Source organism: Amaranthus tricolor, chromosome 9, assembly GCF_026212465.1.
Source record: "Amaranthus tricolor cultivar Red isolate AtriRed21 chromosome 9, ASM2621246v1, whole genome shotgun sequence".
NCBI classification, from domain to species: Eukaryota; Viridiplantae; Streptophyta; class Magnoliopsida; order Caryophyllales; family Amaranthaceae; genus Amaranthus; species Amaranthus tricolor.
The window spans coordinates 22,503,191-22,524,635 of NC_080055.1; the positions used below are offsets into that span (position 1 = coordinate 22,503,191).

A 21,445-nucleotide genomic window follows, 5' to 3' on the forward strand; every position below is an offset into this window, starting at 1 on the left:
CCTCAAATACATCCATCCAGCCGTATTTTTAACGCGTTCACGCGTCTTCCTTGTCTCCTTCCCCTGTCTTTCTTTTTTGTGGACATCCACTATATATTCCCTTTCTTTTTCATCTCCCTCTTTTTTCTCTTAGCAGATGCAGAACATATTTTTCTTTTCCTTTCTTAAATTTCCTCTGCATCTGCCATTCTTTTTTCTCTAATTTCTTCCATTTTTATTTTTTTTTACAAATAATTGATCATCCATTGAATTTCTTACATTAAAATACAAAAAAATTAAGAACAATGCCTTCTCAATTAGAGGATGAATTATTCCCTTCAACACCTGGGAAATTCAAGGTAGATCAAAGAGGTGCACATTTCTACATGAATCGTCAAATCCACCGTTGTTTCGCCTCAACAAGTACGATGTTCTTGTGGGCTCTCTTTCTAATCGCTTTAACGGCGTCGTATTTGAGTTTCCAGAGTTTTGTCGATACCGGAAGCAAATACTTGACCGCTTCTTGGGGTGGTATTCAATGGGAAAAGGATGTACGGACTTCTGCCCAGATCCACCGATCTGGAGGGATGTCTGTCCTTGTTACCGGCGCTGCCGGTTTTGTTGGGTCCCACGTCTCCCTTGCTCTCAAAAAGCGAGGCGATGGTGTTGTGGGGCTTGACAATTTCAACAACTATTATGATCCGTCATTGAAACGGGCGCGCAAAAACCTTCTGCAATCTCATGGCATTTTCGTTGTTGAAGGAGACATCAATGATTACAGGATAGTGTCGAAACTCTTCGATACCGTCGCTTTTACCCACGTTATGCATTTAGCGGCACAAGCAGGTGTACGGTACGCCATTGAAAACCCGATGTCATATGTTCATAGCAATATCGCCGGTTTAGTCAACTTGCTTGAAGTCTGTAAATCAGCTAACCCACAACCCAGCATTGTTTGGGCTTCATCAAGTTCAGTCTACGGGCTTAACGAGAAAAGCCCGTTTTCTGAACTTGACCGGACTGATCAACCCGCTTCCCTCTACGCCGCCACAAAAAAAGCCGGTGAGGAGATCACTCATACATACAATCACATCTATGGGCTTTCCATTACCGGGCTTCGATTCTTCACAGTTTACGGCCCATGGGGTAGACCCGACATGGCGTACTTCTCTTTTACCAGAAACATTCTTCAAGGAAAACCCATTACCATATACAGAGGGAAGAACAAGGTTGATTTAGCAAGGGATTTTACGTACATAGACGACGTCGTAAAAGGGTGTTTAGGTTCACTGGATACCTCAGGGAAGAGTACCGGCAGCGGCGGTAAAAAGCGTGGGCCCGCACCGTACAGAATATACAATCTGGGAAATACTCAACCGGTGACGGTACCGACACTTGTCGGTATCCTGGAAAAGCATCTGAAAGTGAAGGCTAAAAAGAATGTGGTAGAGATGCCCGGAAACGGCGACGTTCCGTTCACTCATGCGAATATAAGTTTGGCCCGACGAGATTTCGGGTATAAACCGACAACCGATTTGCAAACCGGGTTGAAAAAGTTTGTTAGGTGGTATTTATCCTATTACGGTTACAATAACGGCAAGAATGTAAATTAATTTTATTTTTTTAGTAAATTTTTGGTCGATTACAGAATTTTTTTCCTGGTTTATGAAATTGTTGTATTATTTCAATTTTCTCTCCATTTTTAGGGGTGGAAATTATTAATTCTGTTTTCCTAAAGGGAATATTAAGGATCCAGGAAAAAAAAAAAGTTGATTAATTAGTATTTTTATTTTCTTTCGGTGATTTAAAATTGTAAAGAAAAATAATGAAATTAGGTGTCCTTACCCACCTTTTGTGTTTTCTTTATTTATTATTTTTGATTTTATTATATTTGATTATTCAAAATGAATGATTAAATGGGTCGGTTTGTCATTATTGAAAGAGCACAATAATTGAGGAAGTACTTTTTAAATTAAGAATGAAGGAAAGAACGCGGCAAGTCGCTCATTTGGAAGTATTTATTTATGTATATGGTGATAATAGAAAAATTACTTGCACTAATAAAATATAAATTAAGAGCACTAATAAAATATAAATTAAGAGAAATCAATACATAGTGTCAACAAACTAAATGGGACAACTTAAAAGAATTGGAGGGAGTAACAGTTATATGTAAGGTTGATAAATCACTTTATGTGGTAGGATGTGATAGGATTAGAGTTTTGTTATTTTAATTTATTTTTTTTGATTTTCTTAATTTTAATATTATTTTGGTCTTTTTGTAGTGATTTACAAATCACGATTGTTGATTAGGAATTTTTGTATTTTCTTTGTCCCATTAAAATTGAATCAAGGAGAAAGCATATATTTTACTGTCTTATCAAAGAGAAAGTGAGAGTTTTTTTAAGAAAAAAGTGGATAATGATAATAAATGAGGTGAGGGAATGAATTATGTGGATGGATTTAAAAAAGAACTTAAATGTATGGATAAGATTAAAATAATACTCCTTTCGTTCTTTTTTTGATCTTTCATTTTAGATTTTTCACACATATTAAGGAAGATAGAATCTTTGGGTTATAGTGGGTATTATTTTAATTAAATAGTAATGTGAAGTAATTATTGTATTGGAAGTATGAGGGTATAGTAGGTATTATTTTAATTAAATAGTAGTGTGAAGTAATGATTGTATTGAAAGTATGAGAGAGAAAATAATTATAAATAAAAGAAAAGGGGTACATTAAAAGAAAATGGGGGTTTTTAGGGGTAAAAGTGAGATAAAAACTTTCTAAAAATAGAAAGTATTCTAAAGTGGAAGAACTTTTGAAACTACCCGTTATAGTATTGTGGAAGATCAAAAAAGAACGGAAGGAGTAGTATATCAAAAAATAAAAATGATGCAAATCAAGTGCGACAAATTAAAATGACAAATGATGCAAATTGAGAGGACAGGAGGAGTTAAACCTTAAGACTAAAAATTATTACTTAAAATTATATATGATCACCTTAAGATTATAATTTAAAATAATAATTGTATATTAAGTCACTTTAATAGGAATAATCTCACTGTCCGTGTATATTTTGTTGATGATTTTTGTTATTTATGATATGATGTTTATTAAGAGCATCCTTACTCATGACCCAAAAAAAAAACCATCTTACTATTTCACAATTTTTTTCTCTTCTAAAAGTTTATCTTTTAACCTAATTTTATTAATAATGACATCTTTTAAAAGGTCATCATCCTCTCTTTCTTACTTTTTTTCTACCCCACCATAATTTCTCTCCCTTAATTTATCTAACATTCATCTTTATTTTTTTTATAATAATATTTTCATGTACAAAGTTAATATAATTTTTTATTTGATTAAAATAGATCTACTATTTTATAATTAAAAAAATTATCTTTTAATAAAACTAATATTTTTTAATAAATATAAATATAGACATTAATAATAATTAAGGAAAATTCGTTAACTTCAAATAAAGATTACAACGCGCATACATAAAATAAATACACAAATTAAAAAACTAAAATTTTAAATGATAAATTAATTGCGGTTCCCTCCAAACTTTTGCCAGATATTTTCAACCAAGTCATCTTTTAAGGATAAATGTGTTTGTCGATCTTCAACATAATCCTTATTTGCCAAGTATCGGTTGATATCAATAATTCTATCTGTGTAATACTCAAAGTTATCATTTAATCCACTTGTACCTTCCGATTGACCTTTAGGGCGATCACCCATGAACTCTTTACCATCAACATAGTGTGTATATATATCTCTTTCATCTTCCACTATCATATTATGCATAATTATACAAGAAGTAATTATATCAGAGAGTCGTTCTTCATCCCAAGCTAGTGAGGGCTTTCTAATCATTACAAATCGAGCTTGCAACATCCCAAATGCTCGCTCCACATCCTTTCTTGCTGCTTCTTGATGTTGGGCAAATAACTTTGCTTTTGCTATTTGCGGTTCAGTAATAGACTGAATGAAAGTAGCCCATTTAGGATAAATGCCATCAGTGAGATAGTAAGGCATGTCGTATTGATGTTTTTCTTGGTTTTTTCTTACTTGGATTTCTTCCATAATTTGGGTTATTGAATCCATATTTTTTTTGGGATTTTTCAAATGATTAATTTGGTATTTTTTAACAAAAAAAGTAGGAAAATAAGAAGAAAATAAGTAAATATAAAATTATGTGAAAAAAATATCAATATGGGTCTCGTTTTAACGATCTCGAAAAAATATGACCTTTGGTATAATTTTTTTTTTTAAAAAATTATTTAAATACGAAAATTGCCGTTAAAGGCTAAAAACGGGTATTATTTTGCACCCAATCAAAAGCCGCCAACTGGCTTGCTGCTGCACGCATGTCAGAGGCATGCGGGGGACAGGAATGTCAATTTTCAATGACTAATGAAAACGCAACATGTGGCAAAAAATTTTGAAAAAAAATAGGGTGACTGATTATCAGAATGGGTCACTTGAAGACCATTTTACCCAACCTTTTCCCCAACCCACCTAATATTAGATTACCATTATTATTAAATTTCCTTATAGTTTGGTCATGTGACCTTGAATTAGATCATCATTATTGATGCTCTAACAAATTGTTTATTTACTAGGTAGATGAAGCAAAATCCTTACCCAGACCTGATGATGATGCAATATCCTTGATAGTAGTAATATCACTCCCTCCGTTTACAGTTCATCCTTATTTTATATTTTATTTTTAATCTAAAAGTTAAAATATAGTTAAATAGATACTTATTTATTCGTCTCAATGTAAAGATTATTGATATCAACATTTTATAATTTTTAGTTATGCACTATCAGAGATATTAAGACTTCAATATATATCTTAACAGGCACGCCCAAATGAAATAGGACAGAATCATTAAAATGAAAAGATTAATATATACTCCATCCATAACCCTCAATTTTGGCCCATCTTTTATTTGGTACATTAATTAATGGAATTTGTGCATAATTATTATTTTGGAACATTATCCTATCACTTGATAAATCTCAGTACAAAAAATTAATCCACACAATCTAATTTCTTTAAGTTAATCTTATTCTTATGATGCAAAGTGAGGGGATAGAAGAGCATAAATATGTGTACATGTAATTAAGTTTAGGCATCCCATATTACATGAATTTTAAAAAGTATTATTAGCACTAATTTTGATTGTAATTTATGAATTAATTAGTATGATAAGAAATTATTATATTGTAGAGAATATTATGAGAATTATTTTAAAATAAGTTGTTTAATGAGGTAATTGATGAGGGTGTTTGGTAATGTAATTCATTTAGCAAAATTTAGCTACTTCACTCTAATTAGCTAAATTGGAACATTTTGGATTTTCTAGCGTGTTTGGTTAGAGGGTTGGGCTATCAAATGTTCTGCAATACTTGCTACATTTCGTTTTGGGCACTATTCATCGTTCAAGCTTATTTTGTATATTGTGGCTAATATATAAGTAAAAATATAGTCAAGTGAGATCTTTTTCGAATCGTCTAATCGTATACTTTCATAATATTAACTTTTTATAATTTTTAGAAGTGCATAAGTTAACATATAAAATGAACAAAATAACACATTGGATTGTGTAAAAAGTCAAATGTAGCAAGTATAATGGAACGGAGGAAGTATTTAATGTTTATAGTTTGTGATTAATACTACATAAATTACAATTTTGGGAAACTAATTGGAAGAAATAATTGCAATTATTTTGATATTTAATCTTTCTTGAACAATTATGTACTTTAAATATTAATTACAACTTACTATTTTTAATTGTGTCAATTCTTAATAACTATACAATCTTTATTTATTTTCATTTTACTTATTATAATATTGAAGCTTATTAAATTTGTCAATAATTTATTTACAGGGCTAAGAGTATAGTATAAACTAATATTATTTATGTCCTTATATGTCATTCTTATACTTAATAACATTAAAGTATCAGCTAAATTTTAACAAACACTTTTAAGTAGTCAGCTAATAAATCCAGTTAATCAAGTTTGTTAATATAATTAGTTGGTTAAATTAATTATTCTAATCAGCCATTAGCTACCACCTATTAGTTGTTTGCCAAACACCATCAATGTCTCATATCCTATACCTTGTGGGATATGTTAGAGAAAGTGCTAGTTAAATGGCTCCTAATCTGATTTAGGAGGCTGTACTTGTTAAATGTCAACGAACCAACTCAACAAAAATCTTAAGCTGATGGTTGAGATCTTAGGATATGTTATATACTCCAACATGCTCTATTACGCAAAGTCCACTTGGCGCTAATTATTCCACATTAAATGAGAGGTGGTTGAGATTCGAACCTGTGACCTCTTGTCATGCTGACTTTTGATCCCATGTTAAGGAACCAACTCAACGCATGATATGTAATATACTTCCTTTGTTTTGTTTACTTGAACCCAAAGACATTTTCACATGTCTCAATGCACAAATTCAATAGTTAATATCTTTTAATTATATGCATTGAAAAATTATAGAAATTAAAAATCAATAAAATTTATATTAAGAAGATTTAATAAGATTAAAAAGATTTAATAAGATTGCTTGTAATTATGTTTTAACGTAATAGATAACTAAAATATAAAAAAGGAGGAATTACTAGAGTTGATGCCTAAATTTTGGTGTATAAAGGGTATTAGTAAATCCTTTAAATGGTGGTTGGCCACTAAAGTTTTAAGTAGTGGAGATAACGAAGACATGTCTGCAATGTGATAATGGATGGAACTTCGAGTTAGTACCGACTGAATTGAGTTTTTAGGATTAATATATTCGAGTATAGCTCCAATCAAGGAAATTTTGTTCATAATTTGAGGAATCGGTAGACTTTTTAAATGTGTTACCATTCAATGCACTAATTTCCAATTATTTCTTTGTTTATTTTTTGTTCCATAAAAGTTTTGGGTTTTATTTATTTTAAATGTTAATTTGATTTATCAAATCATCATCATTATGTTCAATGTATCTTGTTCATAGGGATTACAGGCAGAATCTGAAAAGAAAAGAAAGACAACAATCCAAATCCATAAATGTGGATGCGATCAAAGAGTCTCCCGACTCAAACATCACATCTATGATCATACATCCGATGTAGTGTACGTGTATCCAGCCCATATAAACACCAACAAATTTACTGTTAGACAGCCACATAATTTACGTGTTTCCACTCCCGGATTCAGCCTATAATTTTGAAGTTGCCATTTTAAAACTTAAATTGGACATTTTAGACCTTTAAATAAGCATTTTAAATCATGGAATCGACAAACTTTAAACCATTGAAATAGTTTTGAAATATATATTTTACAGTTAGAGTATGTAAGTAAAAAATAAGATTAAGGGTTTGTTATGGTAACATTTATTTATTTATTTATCGTAAAATTACTTTTATACCCTGTTAACTTTTAATTTCGTTGACCTTGACCCGTTGATAACCTTCGCTTACGGTTAAAGGTCTTCTACGACTTTTCAATTACCTTGTTTGGCCACCAAGAAATTAACCTTCTGAAACCCTAAAAAACCCACCCACTACACATCATTTTCCTTCACTATGCTTCATGTCACTCATGATCTCCCTAAATAACTGCCCCATGATCCCTTCATCAGCTAATATAAACACCTCCTACAGAATTCATTGAGGGCCGAAGCTTTTTCATTCATCTACCAATACTCTGCAATTATTCATATCTAACTCACCCATTTATATATTTCTACCATCTCCAAAGCCTCTAGATAATTATTAATATCGTATCCATCATATTTCTGTCTCTGCCACTAACTTGAGCGTCGGAGGGGCCTTCTGGGAGGTCGTCCCCCGGACAAGACTAATGTGTTGAGGTGCAGGAATAGCAGTTACAACTACGGAAGGATTGCATCATACTTCAAGATTGTTGACTATTGATCCATAACGCTTCATCTTCAGGTACTCCAAGTGTCTCTTGCACTTTCTTGTTTCATTACCGCTACAGGGTTGAAGTAGGAGAAGAGTTAGAAGTGACATTTTAAGTGGTATGAGGATTGAAGTCAATAGCTAAAAAATTAAATTAAGCCTCTGAAGAAGGAAGATTGAGACTTTGAGTAGGATTTTAAGTGTTAGATTTGACTTTTAAAGTTTTGACATGAGTGTTTTAAGGCTTGAATTCGTCAAGTATAAATTTTTTTGGTCACACGCGTGAGGTGGCCGTATGCAAGTTTTTTTGTATAAACTATGATAGTATATCTAATTTCACATGTCTAAGTCATCTCAATCTATTTTTACGAATCGTTGCAGAAATAGATGTAACCCCTAACTTCTCTCAAAACCTAATTCCAAATTTCACCATCATAATATATCCATACATCAATCTAAATATTTGATTTTCTGCTACATTCATCATATGTGCATATATTTTTGTAACTGCTTACCACTCTGTCTCACTAAAAATTTATGTTTTAATTATACTAAACAAAAGTTAAACTCATAATTGAAGTACTAGTATGGAAAACAAGTATTATTCACTTTTTAAAATTGTAAAATAGGAGTAGATAGTTTTAATAAGTCATTGGTGCATGTGTTGAATATAATTTTTTTTAACATGTTATTTGGTAATATTCCAAAGTAATACGATAGATTATACTTTTAGAAATTTGTCGCATTTAGTGCACATTTGATTGGTACGGATAATTAATAGTATTCCATATACTTTCCTCCTCCCCTTTCAATTAAAAAAATTGTTTTGAGTATGAATGTGGAGGAAATTAAGAAAAAACATTAAAAGTGATAAAAATATATATTTTTCTCTAAAAAAGTAGAAGAGATATGTGAAAGAGATTAAAAAAATAAATTTAATATGTGAATGTAAATTAAAAAAAGAATTAAGTTATGACCAAAAATAAAAAATTAATGAAATAAATTAAAAAGAAAATATTAGGCTAAATCTTTAGGACATGAAGAATATTTCTGTCAAAATAATAAAGAAAAAATTTTCTTATGTGATTGAACACTAAACTCTGCAATAAAAATATTATATAAATAATATTCTAAATTAATAAGAAGACAATCATATATTCTTTTAATTATAGTTTGAACTTTATCACATATAGAATCTATTACTCATGTTTAGTAGTTCGTATAATGAAAGTAGAAAGTGCTCATATAAAAAGTCGAAAAATTAAATAAATAAGGTCTTTGTCAATTATTATGATTCATAAATCATGACTAATGATATTTCTAAAAAAGAAATGAAAAAATATGAAATTACTCAGTAAGATTAACAACTTATTATTAATTAGGCACTTGGGATTAATGCTTGACTAAGTAACAAGTACAAAGTCGTTATACAGTTGTACACAACTACAACGGCATTAGTGAGTCATCACACATGATTCTACTAGTCAAAAACTCGACTCTTTACACTTCTAATCACTTGTGACTTGACTAATTACACTTTAAAATATTGGGTCATCAATCGTGCCAATTGTAGGTAGGATTTTAATATTGGTAAAAACGTGTAATTCTACTTAACTCAAGTATCTAAGTATAGGATTATAATACGATTTTACGATTTAACGGTCTGATCCTATAAGGGTAGTATCAATTGTAGAATTTTTTCATATAAAATATGAATTTTATTTATCTATAAAAAATCATCATCATCCTACCCAGTATATCCCGCTCATAGAAAAACTATGGACAAAGTTTGGGGAGGGAAGGACGACGGCAACTCATAACCATAAAGGAGAGCGCGACCAAAGGAGTCCCTCGGCTCGAGAAAGATAAGGAGACGTACTATATAGGAAAGATAAATTAAAAGCATATAAATAAAATAAATAAGTAGAACCAACTACAAAAAAACTAATTAGAGAAACGAGAGAAGCAGGATGGGAGGAACACCGAAAGGTAATCAAGAGGACATCCGTAGTCTAAAACATGGATATGGCACCTCCAATCACCCCTATCCCTAATCAGGTCCCCAGAAAGGTTTAACTCATGCAAGTCAACTTTTATTTGCTTATCCCAAGTTCTCTTAGGTTTTCCTCGACTCCTCTTACCCTCTACTATAATGCTTTATACTCTCCTCACAGGGGCGTCAAAAGTCTTTCTCTACACATGTCCAAACTATCTCAATCTATTTTCGCGCATTTTTTAGAAGTAGGGGCTACCCCTAATTTGTCCCTAAATTTTTGGTTCCTAAATATATATCTATAAAAAATATATATCTAAAATAATTATGACTTTAAAATTCAAGTTTATCTTGATTTGCAGTTAAAAAATGATTATTAAAAATATTATTTTTCAAAACTTAATAAATGAAATCAAATAAGTTTTTATTTATAACTTAAAACATAAAAAAAAAACAAATAAAATTGATATTAGGTTATTCAAAGCATTTACAAGCATATATGTTGGATCACACTATCCTGCGATCCAAATCTACCGATTCTGATCCTAAATTTTAGTGATCCTATGTAAAATCACAATCTTAACACCCTTGGTGTTATCTATCAATCAAATTCCTATTTTCTCATTTTTCATTACCTTCTAATTAATTCTTTCACCTCTCTAACAATCAAATTCCTTTAATCATTCATCTAACTAATTTTGTTTTTCTATTTTGACTTTAATTTACCCCTTAAATATTTGTCATTGATTCAAGCAACCCCTTAATAACAATAATTGTGTATAATTTAAAATTATAAAAATTAGATATCTTAGTAAATCTTATGTTAAGACGAATTAAACAAGATGTCATTTGACTATATTTTAATGCATGGAGTAAAAATAAAATAAAATTAAAAATAATTAATTAATAATAACAAAAACAAAAGGGATATTTGAAAATAAATGGGGAATACAAACTTTAGTACAAAGTTAGAGAAAGAAAGTTGGGAATAAAGACAGTTCGTTTATCAGAACCGGGACATACGGTTTAGTTATTTGTTTATGGTGATGGCCCACACACGGATTCATTTTCTAAGGGGGGCCCAATAGGCCCATTGAGTTTAAATCCAGCTGTTAAAGTTTGTAAGCTAGCCATTTCAAAATAGTCCTGTTTCTGTACGAAAATATCAGAAAACAAAATTGTAAAGTTGTGAAATCTTGTTTTTTTAACAGCACACATGCTTTGTCGACAGTGACGCTTTTTAGATTTTGCATCTTTTCTATCTTTGGAAATGATGTTACTATGGTTATTTTAATCTTATTTACAAATTTATCATAAATTATTATATAAGATGATTTTTTTATGAGACGGGCCTCTTGCATGAGTTAAATAACTTATCTCCATTCACATATATAAATAAAGGATTCTTATTTGAGGTCGTCTTTCCGAGAGATGATACCGAGAGATGATCCCGAGAGATGATCTCTCATAAAAATAAAAAACTTATATTCTCTTTTGATCTTAACCACTCATTTCTATTATACACTTATTTGTTGACTTATTCTCAAAACCAATTTCCCTTTTTATTAAATTTCAATCATTAGATTTATTTGAGATTAAAATTTGTTGTTTTCGACATTGATATTTGAATTCTCATAGTTTTGTGGCTTTGGTTGAATTATTAATTTATATACAATGTGGGGAAAATGTCACCCCAATAACACACGTGTAAAAGTAATTGAAATAATGTGGGTGTGAATTGTTGACAATGTTTCTTTCAACCCTTTTATTTATAAGAGAAAATGTACTGTTAGAGTATATAACATATCTTGGGGCCTCAACCATCAGCTTAAGCTTTTGGTTGAGTTAGTTCCTTGACATGGTATCAGAAGCCAACGTGAGAGGTCACGGGTTCGAATCTCAACCACCCCTCATTTAAAGTGGAATATTCAGCGCCTATGCGCATCCACACTTCTAGCCCAATGGGGTCTCGTGTGAGGGGGCGTGTTAGAGTATATAACATATCTTGGGGCCTCAACCATCAGCTTAAGCTTTTGGTTGAGTTGGTCTCTTGACATGTACCAGCCCTATTAGGAAATATAAGGAACAACAAATTTTGAGTGAGACGATTGTATACATGCCATCACTTATAGGTGTAGTTTATAATTTTAAATTTGCTATTTTAAAGGTTGAATTGTATATTTTAGATCTTAAAATAGGTATTTTAAATTTTGAATTTGACAAATTTTAAACCATTGGAATATATATTTTAAGTTTTGAAATGAATATTTTACAGTTGGAGTAGGTAAGTAAAATATGAAATTACGGGTTGGAGTAGGGGTTATAAGAGTTAGAAGTGACATTTTAAGTAGTGGAAAGGTGTTTTAAGAGGTTGAAATCGATAGCTAAAAAATTGAATTAGCCTCTGGAGAAAGATTGAGGCTTGGAGTACGGGTTTTAAGTATTAGATTTGGCTTTTTAAGTCTTGAAATGGAAGTTTTAAGGCTTGAATTCGACAAGTATAAATTTTTTGGTTGCACACGTGAGGCGGTTGCATACAAGTTTTTGTAATATAAAAGAATTATAAAATAGAAGAATGCCATTATGGAGTGGGGTTAAGATCCCAGTCTATAAAGATTATAAATGCCCAATTTACTAGAAATTGCAAAAATTTTCGATTTTCCAAGGATATATTTAGTGAGAATGTTCACACACTGATCATTTGAGGAGACATAAGTAAGAGAAAAGAAACCATCACAAATATCATCATGCACATGATAACAATCAACCTCAATATGATTCGTTTATTCATGAAGACGGAAATGTTAGCAACATAAATTGTAGATTGACTATCAAAGTAAATAGATATAGGACAAGAGACCACCCCGCCAAGATAAAGAGCAATTTAGCATGAAGTTCCTTGAAAAGCATCCAGTAGACTTCGTCTATGCCATACAGACGACACTATCAAGAGAATTCTTGCTTGACAGTCTCTATGCCATACAGACGACACTATCAAGAGAACCCTTGCTTGACGTTCTCGAGTCTTTAATTCACTATGTTTGAATCTCTTAATATAATGTCAGGAAGAAAAGAAAATGACCGAAGAATTACTTTGGACTTGTGATGTAAAAGGTGGTCGTATAAATTCTCAAGATCTTGAAAATAGAGATCTTTAATTCTTTATAGATGATGAGTATATGTTCAAAAGGACGCAAATTTACATTGAGCCAACCTACTATACGTTTGAGGTGTGGCTGCCTTAGGGTTATGGGTGGCTTTGTTTGAGTTGATGAACTCATAAGAAGATATGCATCCATGGTTGTGATCACACGTAAAGTAAATGTTAGAAACTCGACTCTTTGACACTCGTTATTGCTTGTTAAGCGTGTTTAACTAGGATGTGGTTCAATCCTAAGTAACATTGTGATTGATGATGCATGAAACACAAAACATGATGTTATAATAGAACGACGCGTTTAGGTAAAAGGCAGTGCGTGCCTGCGTGGAATACATATATATAACGTATAAGGCAAAAAGAAATACAAAGTATAGATGTCCTAGGTTCAACTACCTATCGACCCTGGGCTCGAAGGACCATCGAGCACTCTTTGTAATTTTGAAGTTTTATGAAAAACAAAGTTAAGATTTATCAAGGGCTTGACGAGCCGTTGAGTCTAAGGTCGACTACAGATTTATCATTTTTTTCGTTTACAATTCCACATGGAAATACAACATGGATTAGGGATGTAGAATAATAAAGTGGAATGGATTGGGATTCGAACCCTACTGGGCACAAGTATCAGTTGGGGGTTTCTTGACTGCGCGCATCTCTCTTTACTCCCTCATTGAGGGAATGGATATGATTTGTCCGTATCTTTCAGGAAAAAGAAAAACCCCCACACAAACCCTACCTTATGCGGGATACTAAGAGTGTGATTTACCCTTTACCCTGGTGACACGGTTTGCTCCCATTTTAATCTGATCAGGAAAGTTAAAAGTTAGATATTGGTCCAATAGTCTTTCTACATTATTAGTAGAGTAATAGGGCACATGAAAATTAGATCTTGAATGGATATTACTCTAAAAAAATAGAAGCTAGTTTTCCTGCAAACCAGTTTGGAGTTCAATTTTCTGTCATTTTTATCATCAATTCACACAGTTGATATCTTTTCTAATACAAAGAATTGAGAATTCTCTCAATGAATCTCCCAAGCTATTTCAGGCATATTTTGAAAATTGAGTGTAGGAATACTAACACCTTATACAAGTGTATCAACACAACTTAACTACACCTTAAGTAGATCAAGACAACCAAACTATCACATCTTCCTATCAATTGGCAACTAAGTAAACCCAAGAACTTTTAGAAGTTGTGTTAATATTGAATTAGTATATGTACTTGACTAGTAAACCTTTGAATTCTAACCCAAACCACAACTTCTTTTAAATTAATGACAACACATGATTTGAAAAATCAAACTACTCTAATAGAGAACAAATTGATCATACTTTTCACACTGATTTTATATTTTATTTATATCTTGATACAAATTAATAACATAAACCCAAAAATGTATACCCCAGAACAACCAAAATGGATTCAACACAAAAAACACCCAAAACATCCATTAAAAGAAGTCTACAAAAACTCAAAATTTGAGTGCAAAATCTGCAAAACAAAGGGAAAAGGGATGAGATTTCAATGTGATCAGTGTGATTTCAACATTCATTCAATTTGTGGTGATTGCCCAGATACAATTTCATCCTTTACACACCAACACCATCTTCAACTTATGGATACACCAAATTTGGATCATAAATGTCATATATGTGAAAAATATGTTAGAGGTATGGTTTATAGGTGTAAAGCATGTAGCTTTTTTATGCATCCAATTTGTAGTGATTTTCCAGAGGTTTTGGGTAACCAAATAATGCATCCTCCTCATGTTTTGAAGCTTCAATTAATGGGTAATAGTAAATGTGATGTTTGTGACAAATCATGCAAACAAAGGAGGTATTTTTGTGGGATTTGTGATGTTCATATTCATGTTGGTTGCTTGTCAGGCAAGAAAAATGATGATGATTGTGGATTTGGTGAGGTTTTGGCTCATGAATTGGGTGGGGGTTTTGGTGAGGGTTTGGGTGAGAGTATTGTTTCTTTGTTTAGTAGTTAAAGATGTTTGATTTGAAGATCAAGTTTTTAGCTCAGTTCAAGCATATACTATTTTTATTTTTGTAAAAAATATAATTAAATTAAAAGTTTTTGTTTGTATTAAATTAAATACTATTTGTTTGTTCACATATAAACTTATACTGAAATATATATGTGTATCATAATGAGAGTGAGAGTGAGGGTTAAGCAATTTCAATAAATTAAAATAAAAGTTAATATATTAATACTTGTTTTATGTAATGAATAATAATGTTGCCTTGTTGAAAAATATTTTGTTTTAATAGGAATCCAAGTCTTAGTAATGTCAAAATCTTGTTTTTATCATATTCTTTGTTATAAAAATATAGTCAGAAGTATATTGAGGTGAAAATAAAAAATAAGTTTATATTCGAAAAAAAAGTACTCCTATTAGAGAGCGACAAAAAGCACTTTATTACATATGTTGGACAATATTGTCCTTATTTTTTTTATAAAATCTCAATATATTATGCTTGTATTCCCTTTATATTTTGTATCAAATATTATCTATTTTTCATTTAACTAAATCAAAATTAAATATCTGTCAAAGATATTACATATCTTTTATTCAATATTAACTATCAAACAAAGAGATTTTTATTATCTATTTTTTTATTTTATTTATGTGGTCTATATATATACCTAAGAGAAAAATAAGACTAATTCTTTGGGACAAGAAGAATAGATATGCTCTTCTATTTGTTGAACATTTAGAGTATATAGACCTTTATTGTAAATACTACTCACTTTAAATAGTAATGGGACAAATATGCTATAAATAGCAAGTCCAAAATATACCTTTAGAGTAAAATCGCAAAAAGGAAAAAGAACAAAATGAAGAGTCGTCGCTCCCATAGGCAACGAATCGACGCTCTACCGGTGCAATTTTGGGACAGAACCCAAAGCCAACTCGGCTTTTCTTGCAACAACTTGTCGCCTGCTATTGTCTGCTATTTTTGCAGTTTTGTTCGTTCAATCACCACTAATGGCTATTAACTTTTTATTCGAGGTTATTTCTGGATGAAACACTCATTATGTTTCATTGATAAGCATTGGTGAATCATCCCTTTGGTTCATATGTTTTGTTTGATGAAACGCACTTCTTTCATGGAGAGGCATTATTTGATACTCCTTTTTATAATTAGAGGGAGTATGCTAGGGACATTCCATCCCATTCTCTAATTATTTTCTGATTTCTTCCTTATGAACTTCTCTTGTTCTTATTCTTCCTTACTTGAGATTATATTAAGAGAGTAATTAACTTTTAATATAATCAAAGTTATTAATCCATTACAATACTTGTCATTATTATTGCAATCTCCTTTGTGCTAGAAAATTGTTGTATAAATTGTATATCATTGTGAATTTCATCATCATCCCAAACACCTTTGTACGATAAATATCACAATAGGAAAGCGCATTAACACCTTTTACAAATATCTGATTTACGAGTGACTACAATTCATTGTCACAACCGTATAATCTTCATTGGTACTTTGAAGAATTAGAAGAGTTTAAGGGCATCAATAATGCAAGAAAGGGATTACAAAAAGTGTAGATTTCCATCTTGTAACATATTTGTAATATAACATTATTATAATACTGTTCACCTAATATAGGACAACTAAATAACCTACTTATAAGCTAAAATGAGGTTTGATAATATAATTAATTAATAATTGTAAAAGTTAGTTTTCAAGTTAAGTAATGTATAATATTTCTTTCTTTACAATTCATAATAAGAAATTGTGACTTTCAACAATTACCCTTTTTCAAGCTTATATCAACTAGGATATTGATTTATGTCGTTCGTATGTCAAGTAACTATCTTGCTTTATTATATTTTTTTTTTGCAATCATCACCATCATTATACCCAGTATATCCTGCTCATAGGGAGTATAAGCAGAATTTGTAAAGAAAAGAAAGATGGCAACTCATACCCAAAAGGAAGAATATGGTCAAAGAGACCCTTGACTCAAAATTAATTCTCTGAAGAAGTGCATCCTGCATTTACTTGCCAGCCTGTGTAAGAATGACTAGGGTTGCCTTTCTCATTAATGTTAATGTCAATATATACAAGATTGTCACTATACTTTAGAAAACTAAATATTTCCTAATATTTTACATAATCACAAAGATTATACAAAAATATGCAAGAAATCAAAGAGATATTATTCTAAGATATTCTAATATTCTAGTACACCCCCGCAGTCGAATCGGCCGGTTTGGAGACGCTGAGACTGGAATGAAAATCATCAAATAACACTTTGGGAAGGCCTTTGGTGAAAATGTCAGCAATCTGATAACGAGATGGAACATGAAGCACCCGAACATCACCACGTTTAACTTTTTCTCGAACAAAATGAATGTCGATCTCAATATGCTTAGTGCGCTGATGATGGACCGGATTACCTGCTAAATAGACGGCACTAATATTGTCGCAATAGACAAGGGTAGCTGTGGTAATAGGACAGTGTAGCTCAAGAAGTAAATTGCGAATCCAGAAAGTTTCAGAAACAACATTAGCAACACCACGATATTCAGCTTCAGCACTGGATTTGGAAACAGTAGGTTGTCGTTTAGCTAACCAAGAAATTAAGTTATCACCTAGAAAAACACAGTAACCAGAAGTTGAGCGGCGAGTGTCAGGACAGCCACCCCAATCAGCATCGGTATAGGACAAAAGAGTTGAAATATTAGAACGATGTAACTGCAGACCATAGGGAAGAGTACCCTTGACATAGCGAAGAATGCGGTGAATAGCAGCCATATGTTCAATGCGAGGATCATGCATATAGAGGCAAACTTGCTGAACAGCATATGAAATATCTGGGCGAGTGAAAGTAAGATACTGTAAAGCACCAGCTAGGCTACGATACAAGGTAGGATCTTGACAAGGAGAACCAGCATTAGCACAAAGTTTGCCGGAGGTAGCAACAGGAGTAGCAACAGGATTACATTGAGACATGCCAGCCTTTTCAAGAATTTCAGAGGCATACCTTTGTTGAGAGAGAAAAAGGCCCGTAGAAGTACGAGTAACAGCAATACCCAAGAAATAATTAAGAGGACCCAAATCCTTCACGGCAAATTCAGAGCTAAGTTTGGACATAATGGACTCACGAAGTGAATCTGAGGAAGCTGTGAGAATAATATAGTCCACATATAATAGCAGATAAGCAATATCAGAGCCATTACAATAAAAAAAACAAGGAATTATCAGAAATGCTATTAGAAAAGCCAATAGTAGTTGCAAAAGTAGCAAACCGGTGATACCAAGCACGAGGAGCCTGCTTGAGACCATAAAGAGACTTACGAAGAAGACAAACATGATCAGGACGAGTAGGATCACGAGAACCCAGAGGCTGATGCATGTAAATAGTTTCAGTCAAGTGACCATGTAAAAAAGCATTCTTAACATCAAGCTGATGAATAGACCAAGACCGGGAAAGAGCAATACTTAAAACAATGCGAATAGAAGCAGGTTTCACAACCGGACTAAAAGTTTCATCACAATCGATGCCTTCCCTTTGAGATTTACCATCACCCATAAGACGCGCTTTATAGCGCTCAAAAGAGCCATCGGACTTGGTCTTGACACGAAATACCCACAAAGACAGAATGATATTAGCATTAGGAGGACGCGGCACCAAATCCCAAGTATGATTTTCAATTAAGGCATCAAATTCTTCTTTCATGGCTAACTTTCAGTTTGGGTCACGAAGGGCATGAAGAGGAGATTTAGGTAAAGGTGAAAAAGAAACAGATAAAGCTTGAGAGTAGTATTTGGGATTGGGTTTAAAAATACCATGTTTACTCCGCATAGTGATACCGGTTGGTGAGGAAGAAGGAGGGGGGTTGATTGGGCTGCGTGAGGCATGCCCAATAGGGAAGGGGGAAGAAGGAGAAGGTGTGTGGACTGGGCTGTGTAAGGCAGGCCCAGTTGAGGGTGGGAAGAGGGAGAAGACGGGACAGGGGCTGGGCTGGTGGGGGGGCTGGGTGCTGTTGGGCTGCACGGATAGAAGTAGGCCCTGTAGGGGAGGAAGAGAGAAGAGGGAATTGGAGAGGTACTGGGCTGCATGAGGCAGGCCTAGTAGGGGGGAGAAGTAGGGGAGGGAGATAGATGACTTGGGTTGGATATGAAGAGAGGCCCAGTGGCAGTAGGTTGGCAAAGGGAGGGGGGATTAGGAGTTGGGCTCAGAGAAGAAGTAGGCCCAGAAGGTGGTGTATGGGCTGTTTTGAGCAAATGAAGGGGAATATTAGCATCTAAAAATTGGTAGTTTGGAGAAGATGTGGAAGGTGTTTGAGCAAAAGGAAAGGTGGCCTCATCAAAGAGAACATGCCGAGATATAATGATTTTACGAGATGAGAGATCATAGCACTTGTAACCCCTATGAGAAGATGGATATCCTAAAAATACACATGGAGCGGAACATGGTTGTAGCTTGTGGATAGTGGTAGAGGGAAAAAGAGGAAAACATAAACACCAAAAAACCCGTAGATGAGTATATGTAGGAGACTTACGGTATAAAACATGAGTGGGAGTGAGATTACCAAGAAGTTTAGAAGGAAGAATATTGAGGAGATAAGTGGCCGTGTTTAAGGCGTGAGGCCAAAAAGACGGAGGAAGAGAGGCATGACACAAAAGAGTGCGAATGATTTTATTTATGGATCGAATTTTTCGTTCGGATTTGCCATTTTGAGATGATGTGTAAGGAAAAGAAAAACAAAGTGAAATGCCTCGACTAGTACAAAATTGACGAAACATATTATTGTCAAATTCACCCCCGTTATCGCATTGGAAAAATTTATATTAAGCTCAAATTGGGTGTTAATAAAAGTATGAAAATTCACAAACACATCATAAACTTGAGATTTGCGATATAAAGGAAAAGTCCACAAAAAATTAGTATAATTATCAAGAAAAAGAACATAATATTTATATCCCGATGGACTAGAAATAGGAGACGTCCACAAATCACTATGAATAATATCAAAAGGTTTAGAACTCATAGTCATAGAATTAACAAAAGTTAATTGGATGTGTTTCCCTAAAGGACAAGAATGACAAACAAAATGAGAATTTTTATTATATTGAATTGAACGGGAAGAATACAAGGAACTTAAAATTGCATTGCCCATATGTCCTAAATGGGAATGCCAAATACTAGAAGAAATAGCGGAAAAGGCTGATGATGTGGAAGATGAAGGAGAAGCTCCATGAGTAGAAGAAAAAGGATAAAGATCACCCATGCTATTAGATCTCAAAACGATGTTCCCCGTGGCCAAATCCTTTACAGAAAACCCAAAGGGATCAAATTCAACGGAAACCATATTATCCTGAGTGAATTTACGAACGGAAATAAGGTTTTTAATAAGTTTTAGGTGCATGTAAGACATTTTTGAGGGTAAGGGATTTTTGGAAATATGGAAAAGAAATATGCCCGTGACCAAGAACTGGAATGAAATTACCATTACCAACAACAATAGCATTATTGAATTGATGCTTTAAAGGAAAATAAGGAAGTAAAGTACCTTGAGAGCGAGTCATGTGAGATGTGGCACCGGTATCCATATAAAATTGCACATCCGGAGTAGATAAAGAGAGAGAGTTCATAGCATGATCAATGTCCGTAGAAATATAATTCATAGAAGTATTAGTCCCGGTGTGATAAATTTGCGCCGGTCGTGGGCCAAGAAGACCATCAGAATACCCATTATTGTAAGAATGAGGAGGAGCCTAAGATGTAGTGGGAAAAGGGGGCAGCAGGCTGGGCTCAATTCTGACCGGCCCAATTATGCCAACTAGGAGAAGGAAAATAGGGATATGAGGGTGGCCTGAGTGATTTCTGTTGAGCCGAAAAGAAGTAAAAGCATTGGGCCTGTGTTGTTACTGCTGCCAGGGACCAGAAACAGTGGCGGAGCCATGGTGGCTGCCACGGTGGGTCCGGCCACCACGACGGAAGTGGCGGTGGCCATCATGGTGGTGGGAAGAGCCGTGATTGTTAACATGAACGGAATTTTCAGAAAACGAACCTTTGGTTGTGGTAGGAGAGGCCATGGGAGAGAAAGAATAAAGAAAAAAAGTCGGGATCAAAAACTAAAGTTTCTGATACCATGTAAGAATGACTCGGGTTGTCTTTCTCATTAATGTTAATGTCAATATATACAAGATTGTCACTATACTTTAGGAAACTAAATATTTCCTAATATTCTACATAATCACAAAGATTATACAAAAATATGCAAGAAATCAAAGAGATATTATTCTAAGATATTCTAATATTCTAGTAGCCTGCACCATAAGTTTGATCTATAACAATAATTAAAAAACAAACAAACAAACAAACAAATATATATATATATAT

General features: G+C 33.0%; 4 protein-coding genes across 4 annotated transcripts; 2 read left to right on the forward strand and 2 right to left on the reverse strand.

Annotated features, from left to right (window-relative positions):
- LOC130824128 (UDP-glucuronate 4-epimerase 1) lies at positions 1 to 1,827 on the forward strand. Its single transcript, XM_057689015.1, has one exon. The coding sequence runs from the start codon at positions 285 to 287 to the stop codon at positions 1,590 to 1,592; it is 1,308 nt and encodes a 435-aa protein (XP_057544998.1). The 5' UTR covers positions 1 to 284; the 3' UTR covers positions 1,593 to 1,827.
- Positions 1,828 to 3,528: 1,701 nt separating this feature from the next.
- Positions 3,529 to 4,023, reverse strand: LOC130823394 (uncharacterized). Its single transcript, XM_057688014.1, has one exon. The coding sequence runs from the start codon at positions 4,021 to 4,023 to the stop codon at positions 3,529 to 3,531; it is 495 nt and encodes a 164-aa protein (XP_057543997.1).
- Positions 4,024 to 14,579: 10,556 nt separating this feature from the next.
- On the forward strand, positions 14,580 to 15,062 carry LOC130823395 (protein VACUOLELESS GAMETOPHYTES-like). The gene has a single exon (XM_057688015.1). The coding sequence runs from the start codon at positions 14,580 to 14,582 to the stop codon at positions 15,060 to 15,062; it is 483 nt and encodes a 160-aa protein (XP_057543998.1).
- A 2,212-nt stretch (positions 15,063 to 17,274) lies between these two features.
- On the reverse strand, positions 17,275 to 18,775 carry LOC130823396 (uncharacterized mitochondrial protein AtMg00810-like). Its single transcript, XM_057688016.1, has 3 exons — positions 18,545 to 18,775; positions 18,361 to 18,442; positions 17,275 to 18,218 (listed from the first exon to the last, which is right to left on the reverse strand). The coding sequence occupies exons 1-3, from the start codon at positions 18,773 to 18,775 to the stop codon at positions 17,275 to 17,277; spliced, it is 1,257 nt and encodes a 418-aa protein (XP_057543999.1).
- Positions 18,776 to 21,445: the final 2,670 nt, after the last annotated feature.